Source organism: Micropterus dolomieu, linkage group LG14 (genome assembly GCF_021292245.1).
Source record: "Micropterus dolomieu isolate WLL.071019.BEF.003 ecotype Adirondacks linkage group LG14, ASM2129224v1, whole genome shotgun sequence".
NCBI lineage: Eukaryota > Metazoa > Chordata > Actinopteri > Centrarchiformes > Centrarchidae > Micropterus > Micropterus dolomieu.
Window position 1 is genome coordinate 4,262,980 of NC_060163.1, and position 12,880 is coordinate 4,275,859.

Sequence of the window (12,880 nt, forward strand, 5' to 3'; positions counted from 1 at the left end):
ATGTGTGTTAAGCTGGAAACGTGTAAGCGGTTGCAGGGGATTGAAGAGGGGATAATTTTTGGTTTTGTGAAAAAGGGGGGATCCAATTTTACACCGTGGAGAATTTGGCTAGGAACGTGCCAGACCGGGGACACAGCGGCTCCGACCCACCGCCGCGAAGAAGAGAAAAAAAAGAGGGGCAGCAGCCAATCAAAAGCGGACAAACGGGCGGAAGTACCGCGACAGACAATCCGTTCAACCAATGGGAAACCGGCATGGGTAGGCAAATGTGTGGTGTTTACCAATGACAACAATAATAAAAATAGCTGTAGAAGATAGTGCTCGGTTGCACTGCAGGCTGACACGCAGATGGGTGGAGAGCTGTTAAAAGCGGTGCAGTGATTCCAAGGAGGGGATTTTGATGCACATAAAACCAGAGGAAGAACATCTGTTCCGTTTATTCTGTAATGGCCCTTCTATGTCCACTTCTACAGACATTTCTCAGCCTAATCTTCTTCTAAACTGAACATAATGAACCAGCTGTCTTGTTTTTGGAATATTGATATGATACCACCAAACTTCTGTGTCCACAAGTGCTACATTTAGACTGTTTTTGGTAGGCCTTTAAAAATGTAAACTCCTTAAACCTAACTGATTTTCTGGCCCGGAATCAAGCTAAACACAACAGCAACATTTTATAAATATCTTTAGAGAGCAGTTATGGCAAATGTAGTGGCAAGCACTGTATCCAGCAGAGACAGAGCAGCAACAGCTTCGTCTTGTGTGTGTTTGTATCGAATCTACATCTATTGTCTTCGTTTAGGGAACAGTGATTTGACAAAAAAAAAAAAAAGAAATCTTAAAAAGTCCACTAATAGACATTTTTTCAGAGCTTTCAACCACATCTTAAAGTCTTCAGGGAATGGAGTTCACTTATTTTGTCATGGTATTACCTGACCTGTGATGATAACTGAACTACTCTGATGAAGACCATGGCATGTGGTTGAAAGCGATGAAAAAAAGCTAGTAAGTAGATACTGAGTGCAGATTGCATCCAGAAACTGCGTAGAATAATTAAAGCTTCACTACCTTTTTTATATGCAGTCTGTGTTCAATACACAGAATTCAAATCAATCAAAATATATCATAATAGATAAATCACATTTTTTAATGTAGATGTAAAGTAATGCATACTTTACATCTATCTATAAGGGCTTTAAATAAACCAATGTTGACCATGTCATATTTATTTTTACTATCTACTGCATGAATCCGGTTCCCTGCAGAGATCCCTCCAGGGTTTCCTTCCAGCGGGTTAGTTTACTAACTGTAGTACAGCAGCCACCACGCTGTGAGCGCAGAGTGTGTGTGTGTGTGTGTGTGTGTGTGTGTATGGAGGTCCTGTTGAATAATGGATTTAAAGTCACTCACATTGTGTTGACACTGCCACAGAGGCTGACTGTGATTTCCACACAGCCCCGGCGGCACAAGCTATTAGTGCTGTGATGCCAGTGCTCGCCTGCTCATTAAGACTGCAGCAATATTCAAGCGAACCTGGTGCACTGAGAGAACCCACGCGCCATGCCACACGTGTTCTCTCACAATGACGTAATCATATGTAATTGAGCTACGTTCAGGACTGATTCAGGTTATGAATTATGTTCAGTTCCATCATCTTTTCTTGTCGATGTAAAGCTACTGATGTTCTGCCGACAGACTTTGTTTGGATCATAATTGTGTGAGCTGTAAACCATAGTTAGGCCTATGTGTTATTGATTGATATTTTAACTTGAGTGAAATGACATATAATTCTGGAAAAATAATCTCAAATCACGGACCCTTAGGCCTTCTAGCGTTTTTCCGGACTTTTCAGACATTTTAACCTTATTCTATGACTTCACCTTTGCTCAGTTGCTATTAAATATTGCAAGATAGGCCTAATGCATTATGCAATTATACAGATAATTTATAATGTTATTAACATACTAATAGAGTAAATTCCATTCACTGATGAAGATGCAGGTAGAAGCTCCAAAGAAAGTTTTAAGTGGACCTATTTGGTCAAACTACTGTTAAATAATGATCAAGAATTAATTCTCATTACATTTTGTATTAACCTTTTTTGTCCTATATTAGGATAGAAAAACATTATCTTTATCATTATCTATTATCTTACCTCTGTAAAACAAAACAGAGGGAAATCAGATTTGAAACATTGACATGTAGTAGCCTCATCATTAAACATCTTTATATTTCATTTAATTAAATAAATCATTACTTTTATTTTAAAATTGTTTGAGTGCTCTGTTGCTGGGAAATGTAATATATTATGTATGCAGGCAATGCTCACTGACAATGTCTGCAAATTTGCAGACTTATAAACTTTCTTCCTACTAGATTCAAGTATGGTAAATTATATTAATGTACGTATCATTTAAGCAAATGGGCATCATGTGGAACATATGCTGCAAATACAGCAAACACAACCAAATGTGGTTGTTCAAATTTTCCTTAAACTTTTATTAATTCACGTTCTCTGTTATTATTATTATTATTATTAGTAGTAGTAATAGTACAACGGTGGTCGTGCTAGATGAGTTGGCCTCAGCTGCAGTGAAACATCAGTTCAGTGCTGCCATCTGCTGGTTATTTTCATTGTCATGCAGGCTTTTACTTGGCTCTAATCACTTTTTGTGTACTGGTGCAGTGGTTCCCATCCTCACACACACACACACACACACACACACACACACACACACACACACACACAACAAGTTCACAAATTTAATTCTTATGAATCCTTAAGAGTACGGGGGGGGAGTCACAACGAAACAAAAGGAGTCCAGGTAAATTCAATTAAAATAAAACAAATGGTTCAGGTCAGCATAATAGCGTCAGCAAACAGTTGTTTTTAAAACATCCCTACATAAATCATATTCATTCAACTTGCAGTGGCTATAGACCTGCCCCCCGTTTGAGAACCACTGTGTAAGTGGATGTTTGTAGAGGTATTTATAGGCCTATACTAACTAGTGAACAGAAGTGACTGTTAACGTTTCAGAACAGAAAGTCAAACAACCACAAAGAGACTCAAATTAACCAGAAAAAAGTATCCTTCTACATGTCTGTGTCCAGGAATCCATTGTCTCCTAATCTGTCTGTATCTGTAGGTTTTGCAGTTGTTAAGTCAAGTTGTTTATTTGGCATTTATTTAACACAATGAATACATTTTGTGAAATGTTGTACAATTTGTCCTTGCTAAGAACCAGGGCTTTAAATTTTTCTCAACACTTACAGTAGAAAACAGCAACTTCGGATACATTGCAGAAAATGTGTCTGTTTTGCATAAAGATCTGACATCATCCCTGTAAAGGTCACAGTTTTAACCTTTATAGGGTGGTTTTAAGGAGTTTTATGGATCAATACTTGCCAAAAGTTTGGGCGCTTAACTGATATCCCCAGCAAAAGTGGACATTATTGCATTTTGTGACATTTTATGGAAATAATACATATATAGGAGGGCGAAGGAATATAGCACAGTACATGAGTATGAGGCTGATTGTTAACTCACTGCAGGAATGTGTATAACCGGAGTGTAAGGTGGATTTTTTTTTATTCTCAGGTATTATCGAGTAGATGTAAATAAAAAGGGAAAGTAAAACATTACTACCAGACAGAGAATTCTGCAACAACCAAATTGAACACAGTTTAATTTAAGCCTCATATAACTGAGATTCCCTTTGTAACTTCCTAATTATTCCCTACTTAATGAATGTACCTTGTAAATTTAAATTATTCAAGCACTGGTATCAATTAATGTTGGTCTCCTGCTGGTGCTCAGTGTTTGTTGCCAGGGTAAAAAGTCTTGGTGCACAGCAACTCCCAACTGAAACTAGACTAATGAAATTCTTTTGGGCGAGTTAGCACCTCATTAAGGCACACCCGTTCAGTGAAAGGGAAACTGAGAAAAATTTGATCCTTAAATGAGGAGTTAAATTACAGAAAACATAGTTGCACAGCAAACAGACTTCCATATCAGGTTCTACAGACTGGATTGATTGACCATGGAGGCTGACGTGACTGGATGATACCTGATATTTACTAAAAGTGGACAAACTCAGTCAAATAAGATTGGTGCAACAAGGTTAACCCAACACAACACAGCCTGCTAACACCCATTTGGAGCTGTGACAGCTGCTTTATGTGGCTGAAAAAAAAAAACAGAAACAGTTTTGAGGTACTGGTAATTTACTTGAGTACTTCTATTTTATGCTGCTTTACACTTCTACCTCACAACAATTAGGAGGGCAGTGCAAAATGTACTTAAATTACCAACATGTTCTTAATACTATTGCATAAATGTAGCATTTAACTGGTGTAGCTGCTGGAGGTGGAACTAGTTTTAACTGCTTTATACACACTTAGATAGTTTAGTCAAGTGATTCTCAATCCAGGGGTTACCGGATAAATCTGAGGCATTGATAGATGATTAATAGAAGAGGAAAGAGGAAAAAATGCACTTCTGATCTCTGATCTCTAATATTTTCGTGGTTGATTGTGAAATACTGGCTAATTTGACCTACGCGGGCCTTTAACACTTTTTAAGAACCATTAAAAAAGTTTTGGGGAAAATGTGGAATTGCAAATAACTCATAAAAAGCAAAACTGGGGGAAGTTTGGGAACCACTGCTTTAATCTATATCAATGCATTATATTTTTATAAGCTTGATCATTTTGATACTCTGAAAAGTAAAAAATAAAAGTAGCGCTGTCAAATTAATAAAGTTCAATATTAATATTAATACTAATTTAAGTCAAGCATAAGTACCTCAAAATCATATTTAACTGAAGTACTTGAGCAAATGTACTTTCCAGCACTGTCAGAGGGAAATATTGTGCATTTTACTCTGACCGCTGACAGCTTTAGTTACTAGTTACTTTTTAGATTAAACGTTTAATCCAAAACATATGATCAGCAAATGTAATACGCTGTACTGTTACAGAGTAAAATATAAAACAGTGTATAAAGTAGTTCACAGTGAAACCATACTGAGAACACTAAATTGATGTGGACACATAATAAAACTATACATTTAAAGTGAAAGGAGCCATTCTGAATTGTGGGTACTTTTACTTTTGCTACCTTACAATCAATTTGCTGATTATACTTCTGTACTTTTTCTAAAGTACAACTTTAAATGCAGGACTTTTACTTGTAATGAAGTACATGTGCATTAACTAAATTAGGACAAAAATCCAAAAGTTTTGAGCTGCACCTGTAAGTCTGGGCATTCATCAAACTTTGCCATCAAGATTCAAATCCAAATTAAATGCTTGTGAAATTATGAATTGTCACGTACATCCTACTCGTTACAGAAAATGTGTTTTCTCCCAAATCCAACACACAGGTGTGCGGGAAAAAAATAATAATATCATTTTCAACAGTGTACACGTGCAGCTCAAAAGATTCAATACTTCTTCCACCACTGAACTTTACTCTGAAACTCCATTACATCAAATGCCAGCACACTGCTGCCACAGTGTGAAGTGCTGGAGGGAATCACAACAAACAAACTACACTGAATGGCCTCGCAGAACTTAATCCCTGTCCCCTTTGTCATGACAGTGCTGAGTCAAACAGTGTCATGTTCAGGTGACCGAGGGAAGGTGTGCAGTAGCAGTGTGTGTTTGTGTGCACTGTGCGGCAGGCTGGAAACGGGTAATGGAAAGACACGTTAGGTGTGAGGTGGAACCTGACGCCCTGGAGAGGGAGGGCTTGTGACACTTTAGAGTCACCTGTCCACCAGCTCAAAGTAATTTTCCCGGAGCTGTTGGAGCAGTTATGCATGGCTGACACATTTCCAAATATTCCCCTTGTTCAAGGCTAAACGGCTGTGTGGGCCCACTCCTTCAAAAACACTGCAGCTTTTGTAGAAGGCAATGTGAAGAGCAGTGTAATATGGATTTTGCAAAGATGTATAAGAGGCAATAAACATTCCACCTTCATTTTGAAATCCATTGTTTTGTTAAATCAAACATGTAACCTGAATAATGTGTATTAGGAAATCCAAATAAATGAAAATGAAACTTTTTTGAGAAAATGATTTTCTTCTTTGTCTCTTTGTTTGTCTCGAGGCTCTGTTCTTCTGGCCTTTGTTGTTAAGGCTGGTTATCCTGGTGTCCATCTTAAATGTCAGCTAGGCTGTGAATAGGTTGTGTTCCTTGTGAACACAGAAACAATTTGTGTCACAAGAGAGCACGTATCACTACTAAATCTGTACAAACAGCTTCCAAAAGTTCAATTCTGCCATTTTTTTAATGTTGTTATGATGTTTTGTAGACGGGGAAAACACAATCTTGTAAAACGAGAGCACTCCCTGCCCCAGTTGCTAATGGACCCAGTTTAACTGGTTTCTGCTGAATGGGTTGAGCGACCAATACTCAGATTTCACAACAGGTAAATCACCATAGAGACTGATCGGGAACTATAGCTTTTGAAGCCAATCAATACAAAAAGACCCCTCACTTCTCCGATTGTTGACCCCTGGTGACGCTTGTACTAGAGTCAGAGACGCAACATAACCACAAAAGGACATAACGTCCACAAAGAGACGAAACACAACTGCAAATAGATGCACCAGACTACAAAGAGATGCAAAACATCTAGAAAGAGACGCAGAATGACCACAGGGAGATGCAAGATGACAACAAAGAGGGTTTAATTGCACTGAATAATTAATAAACAATATAACTAATTTTAATGTACAGTTTTTTTATTGCCATGTGTCTTAACACATTTTTAGTCATTTTATAATTTAACAACTTTCTTGTAAACTCCCTTTCAGAGTAAAGTCTTACATTTTTGGGTGGTGAATTGGGTGGAAATTACAAACATCCACCCATGAGATCGAGCAGAAGCTGAGAATTTTCACCCTACAGCTTTGTTATGGGGAAATCCTTCTCTTCCCGACATGTCTTGATTGTCCAAAACTTTAAATATGAAGATGTAGCTGTAGCTTTGGGTTTTATTTCCTGCACCAGTTGGCAGAAAACTGCTTTGTGCTGCAAATGAAGACGCCATTAACCTCATTTTAGCAGCTCCTCCATTGGCACCTCCAGGTTTCCGATGTACCAGAAGATCCAGAACACCAGGCTGAAGAACATTAAGAGGGGCCCTGAGAAGACGAAGACATCCCAGTAGCTGAGGGGAGTGAAGACCCCGATGAAGAAGAGAATAAGGCCTGCTGCATCCAGGAGGACGGCGACGAAGAAAAACAGCAGGCAGCGGCCGAGAAAGGCTCTATAATCCATGATAGGAGTAGCTGACTTCTCTTTTACAGTCTTTGAAATTATTCACAGCCTTAACAGTTTATCTGTAGGACATGAAAAATGTTCACAGTGAAATAAATTCATATGAAATGCTTCTTCTCAGTACCGCCTGTGAGTCTGAGGTGAGACTGATGAGAAGGAAGAGTTTAAATTCTCAGGTCACATTCCTTTCTGTATCTACGTCCCACATTTTTTTCTCATTACACCGTCTGACAGAGGAGAAATATGTTTCCTTAATGATGACAAGAGATTTTGCAGCTCTGTCGCTGGATGTGGCCTCATTTCATAAACATGTTCCATTCCAGCATCCACAGATCCAGGCCTTATCTAAGGCCCACAGGTGGATATGGAATAGCTAGAAATACTGGCCTCGTACTTCTGGCTCTGATGATTTGGAATAAAATACTGGGAGAACACCTAGAGTGCTGTGTACCCCCTTCAAAAAGTAATATTTAAAAAGTGACCATGAGAGAAAAATCTGTTTCATGTGTGGCTTATAAAAGTTGTTAAACAACAAAGGTCAGACCGAGACAAGGAAGAGAAGATAAGAAAAGCTGTCAGTTGTGCAACTCATGGGCGCTGTGTTACTATCAGTCACCTGTATGCAGAAATGAAATACACTGAAATACATCCAATTACATGTAAACTTTATTCCCAAAAAAATGAGTTATATCTGCCAGAAAATCAGCACATAAAAATAGAAATGTTCTATTTACAAGTTAAAAACCTTTTCTTCATCTGTGCACAGCCCATCCGCTTACCGGATGCAGGGCTTCCCCTGATTAAGAAATAGTCTTTCCCATTAAAAAATAAAAAAGTGACTTTAGTTCAGAAGCTCAACTTTCTCAGTCTGCTGGAGATTTTGGAAAGCAGCATGGCCCATCCTTCAGCACCAGGAAAGCTGCCTGTCACCTGTAAAGAAGAGGTGAGAAATGAATTTATATATCTGTACAGGTTGAAATCAACAAAAGACATTAAAAATTATAATGGAAATAAATGTGAGGGGAGGGGAAACCACAATTTAAAACACAAAGTATTCATTAAATATGCTCTGTGGAACTTGGGATGCTGGAGAAGATGTATTTGGATCACATAACATACATTTTAAAAAGTTGACTTTCCTGAGATAAAGGAACCAGCTGGGTGCAACACTTTGAATGGGTTATAAATCTTTTAAAAGTATTTGCAGGAGGACATTTTTGGCTTTTTGAAAATATTCTCGCCCCTACTATGTTGCAGCATGAGAAGTAAGAATCCATAAAGAATAATAAAGGGTTTAAAGACATCGCTTGTATACAAAATAACTTGCTTTCCTTAATATACCAATAGACTTTTTTTTCTGACATAACCAACGTGTTCTCTCCAGCACAAGTTCTCATCAATAAACATTCTGGGCAAAATTTTAGCAACGATATGTTGAGTTTGAACCATTCTACATTAGCAGATAAACCAGAGTTAGCGTCAAGAGTGTGAGAGAGCCAGGGTTTGGGTTTACAAAATGTCCATCACAATTTCCTAAAGGTGATATATCAAAGGACAAAGAAAAGCAGCAAATACGCATTCATTGTTTCAGCTCTGGTCATTGGAAACATTATGAGAGAAACTATATTTAGTACATTTAGCACATGAAAAGAAGTAGGAATAACATCCAAAAAATGGGAATCCAGTGTCCTAACAAATTGTTTTCTGTAAACCATATTTCCACCCTTTAGTCAATTAAAAGCTTTTTAAGGATCTACAAGTATGATACAAACAGATTCATTCTTGTCAAGTGCTGTTAAGATTTTATCCGCCAAAGCCACACGGGTGGATTGGTGTTTACAGAAACTGTATGGGTGACTGAAACAAAAATCATCACTTAAACCTGAGCCTGATCAGATGATCCCACACTGTTACTGGCATCACTGAATGCACACAGGGAATGGGAAATTCTTGTTTGCTATAGACCTGAGCGGAGCACTGTAAAATCTGACTGATAAACATCTCACTTTATGACTCATAATGTAGAGAAGCCGAAGTCTGCTCCAATAGCAATGTTGTCCTTAGGTGTAGGCCTGTGTTTATTGGAGAAACGTCCAGTGATAAAACCTGTTAACATTATGTGCTGCTGTTATCCTTAGGATTTTGAAAAAAAAAAAAAAGATTCCCAGTGCAACTAACCCTCCTAAAGTTTTTTTTTTTTTTTGCCTGTGAAACATTAACTGTGTCCCAGTTCCATACATAGCTCATTCTAAGCCGGACTCTAGTGTGTTCACAATAGAAAATGGCAGAATTAAGTAAACAAAAAAAATAAATAAATAAATCAGCACTGCAGACAAAAGACAAGAATTTTTTTTGAGTTTGCTGTTGCACACTTTTCTGCCACCATACAAAATCATCTGATATTCGTGGTGCACAAATCGTCTCATTTTTGACAAGTATAAAATTACCATTGTGTGTTCAGTGTTGTAACAGTATTGCCTATAAAGATTAGTATATAGTAGATATATACTGTTAGAACGTATAGAATTGATCAATTGTTTAATGCTATTTTTTTAATTTAGTCATTCATTTTACTGTTCAATTATGTAAATTATTTTACTTGATGGTCTAAATGCTGTTTCAAATCTCTACACTGCCTGGATATATTTCTGGTGGATGAAGACTCCTTCATCACAATTGATAAAGCATTTTAAAAGAATGTGAGAATGCAAAGACTCCCAAATTAATAAAAAAACAACAACAACAACAACAACAACAACAACATGGGACATGACCTAAGAGGCCGCAGCTGTAGCTAACAGCCCTGCTCTCCCTGCTTCCTTATCTGACATTTAACACAGTGAAGTTACAGGTGAAGAACCACCCTCATTGTTCAGTACGCAACGTTTGTTCTTGACCACACTATTCCATATCTCAAGATCATTATCCTGGTTGCATAATATGGGAATCAGGGAAGGGCCCATAAAAGCTAAATACCGGGAACTAGTGGATGGAAGGAGTTTGCATGAAGCAGACTTATATATGATCCCTGCATTTGGTGGCTGAAACCTACCTACTGCACTCCATTCCACTGGATCAATAAGCACTGCTGAGTTCCATTAAAATGCAATTGCGCCTTTTGGCCCAAAGGGTGTCTGGCTTGCCACCCGGTTACAAGCAAAGTGACGGCTAAAATAATGCAGAACTGTGAAGGTGAGCAGAAATGGTCAGGCTCATTAATTAAAAGCTGCCACGGGCCACTGAAGATCTTTTCACAGCAGCCGGGTGGGGGGGATTATTACAGATATTCATGAGCATAGTGCGCAGGGGGAGATGTGTTGTGCCCATTCCTCACGACCGGCTTCACTGTTGGTGTCAACGGAGCACTGAAAATAATAATAAATAATTATGACTGAGGTGGGGGGCTGCCATGCCAACTTACTATACAACAAGGATGCCAAGAACAGTAATGATGGAAGAGTTACAGCTGTGGCAGCGAGCAGCTAATGACAAACAAAACACCAGCTGACTGACGGGAAGGGTGAAAGCAGGTCACTGTGCTGAATATTTATGACTTTCAATTATTATTGTTGGGTCCAGAGACCCAGACTTTTACAGGATCATACGTTTTTTTAGATGCTTGCTTTAACTTTTAAAGACTACAAGAGGTTATTGTGTCAGAAGATTGACGTGGTTTGGGGAAACGGGTTTTCAAAGTCTCAAGCAAGCTGACTCTAGGGAGGATGTTGGGGTGGACCTGGGTTAGGCGATGGTGAGGAGTGAAATACGCACCAGCTCATGTCAGAGAAGTCTCTCTGCCTTGGTCTCCGCTGCCTGCAGAGCCACGTCTGAGCACCTCAACGCCCCCATCTCCACGTTTTTGTCAGCTGGAGATGCGCACTTGGTCCCTTCGTCAAAGCCTCTGTTGTCGTAACCCGACTTGGCTCCACTGCTGCAGCTGTTTTCCCACATAATCCGACACGGCGAAACAGCACCCAGAGTCCCGTTTATCTCCTTCCCATTCCCCACGCTCTTCTTCTTCCCCTCTCCGGCTTCCAGAGCTCTCATGCCGCCTATGGAGAGCCTCTCCGACAGCTTTCTGGCCCAGTGCGTAAAAGTGATGTCCAGGGAGCCCGGCCTGTCCTCCTCGTACAGCTGGACGTTGCCCGTGTACCACAAAACCCACCACACCAAACTGAGTGAAATAATGATCGAGCCCGTGTATATGAGGAAATCCCCGTAGAAGCGGCCGTCCAAGTTCAGGTTGCCGAAAATCCCGACGAGAAGTACAACCAAACCAGATACATCAAAAACAACAGCGAGGAAGAACAACAGCGCGCATTTCCCCACGCTGCTGGGGGCCATGCCGGAGGAGAGGTGAGAGCCCGAATAACGGCGCTGAACACTTTAACTTGGTTATCAGGACGCACATTTCCCCACCTGTAATGTGCGGCGCTCACCTGTGCACAGGCCCCGCCCTTATTCCACGTCACTGTATCCAGTGCGCTCACAGGGGCTTCACCTGGAAATTAGGCTCATAAACTCAACACAGCTAACTTCTAACTAAAACGTTTTCTTATAAACAGTACCCGATTAGGAACATAACTCTTTCCAGTTAACTTCCAGAGAAAATATTTGTTTGTAATTTGTGAAATTACGGACAGATAAATAAATTGTTATTGTTTTATTTTCTCCCATGAAGGTCTAAATGCTGTTTTAAAGCCTTCTCCACAATAAAATGGTGTAGAAATACTGAATCATTTTTTTATTGCATTTTGATGGCTGGTCAAATTTGATTATATACTGAATCTAGAAATACCTTAAAACATTTTTAACAATACAACATCCAATTCTCCAAAGATATTAAAAACCCCCAATGTGCCAGAATAATAACAGATGACATGATGTTCTCAGTGATGGCCACCGCCCTATGTATAGTTCCACTAGAATATGTGAGAAAATGTGAACTGACCTTTGTTCAGTGAACTTTTACCTGTTGTAAAATGTAAAACGTCGTAGCAGCAAAACACAACCATTGATACATCCCCTACTAAGTGCAGGTATTTTAGGTGTGCAAAAGGAATAAACCCAACAGCTATAGTCACAATGTTTTGACATGTTGTTTCAAGTTTGAACAGTGTGAAATCAGAAGTGTCTCTGAAGAAAGCTGTCCACAAGCATTATTCATTCAGGGAGTTTCACTGAGACCCGGCTCTCTTTTAAAGGAATGCCCTGTTCACACTTACAAAGTTACACACAGTTTCACACCTGGAAGCTGCAGCAGTCTGACACGCTGGCCACTGAGCAGCTTCACCAGGAGCAGGAAGGGGTTAAGGGCCTTGCTGAAAGCCACATCAGTGGTGGTAATGAAGGAGGGGCGAGCCTACTCTTTCAGTTTCCCCACATTTATTGTGCTGATCTGGGGACTGAACCAGTGAGGAGTGACGAGCGATGAGCGCACTGCAGTGAACTGAACTGCAGTTTTAAACAATAGCACTTAATCACTTTCATAGCTTTTACTGTCACCCTGCAGTAGTCAGTCATTCCTGCTGCAGTCCATGTTTGGATTACGTGTAAGAATATTGTAAATATAAGGTCCTAACAATCTAAA

At 39.4% G+C, this 12,880-nt stretch overlaps 1 protein-coding gene across 1 annotated transcript; it reads right to left on the reverse strand.

Moving 5' to 3' along the window:
* Positions 1 to 7,938: 7,938 nt before the first annotated feature.
* LOC123983178 (transmembrane protein 238-like) lies at positions 7,939 to 11,719 on the reverse strand. The gene is made up of 2 exons (XM_046069319.1): positions 11,062 to 11,719; positions 7,939 to 8,220 (listed from the first exon to the last, which is right to left on the reverse strand). The coding sequence occupies exon 1, from the start codon at positions 11,632 to 11,634 to the stop codon at positions 11,071 to 11,073; it is 564 nt and encodes a 187-aa protein (XP_045925275.1). The 5' UTR covers positions 11,635 to 11,719; the 3' UTR covers positions 7,939 to 8,220; positions 11,062 to 11,070.
* Positions 11,720 to 12,880: the final 1,161 nt, after the last annotated feature.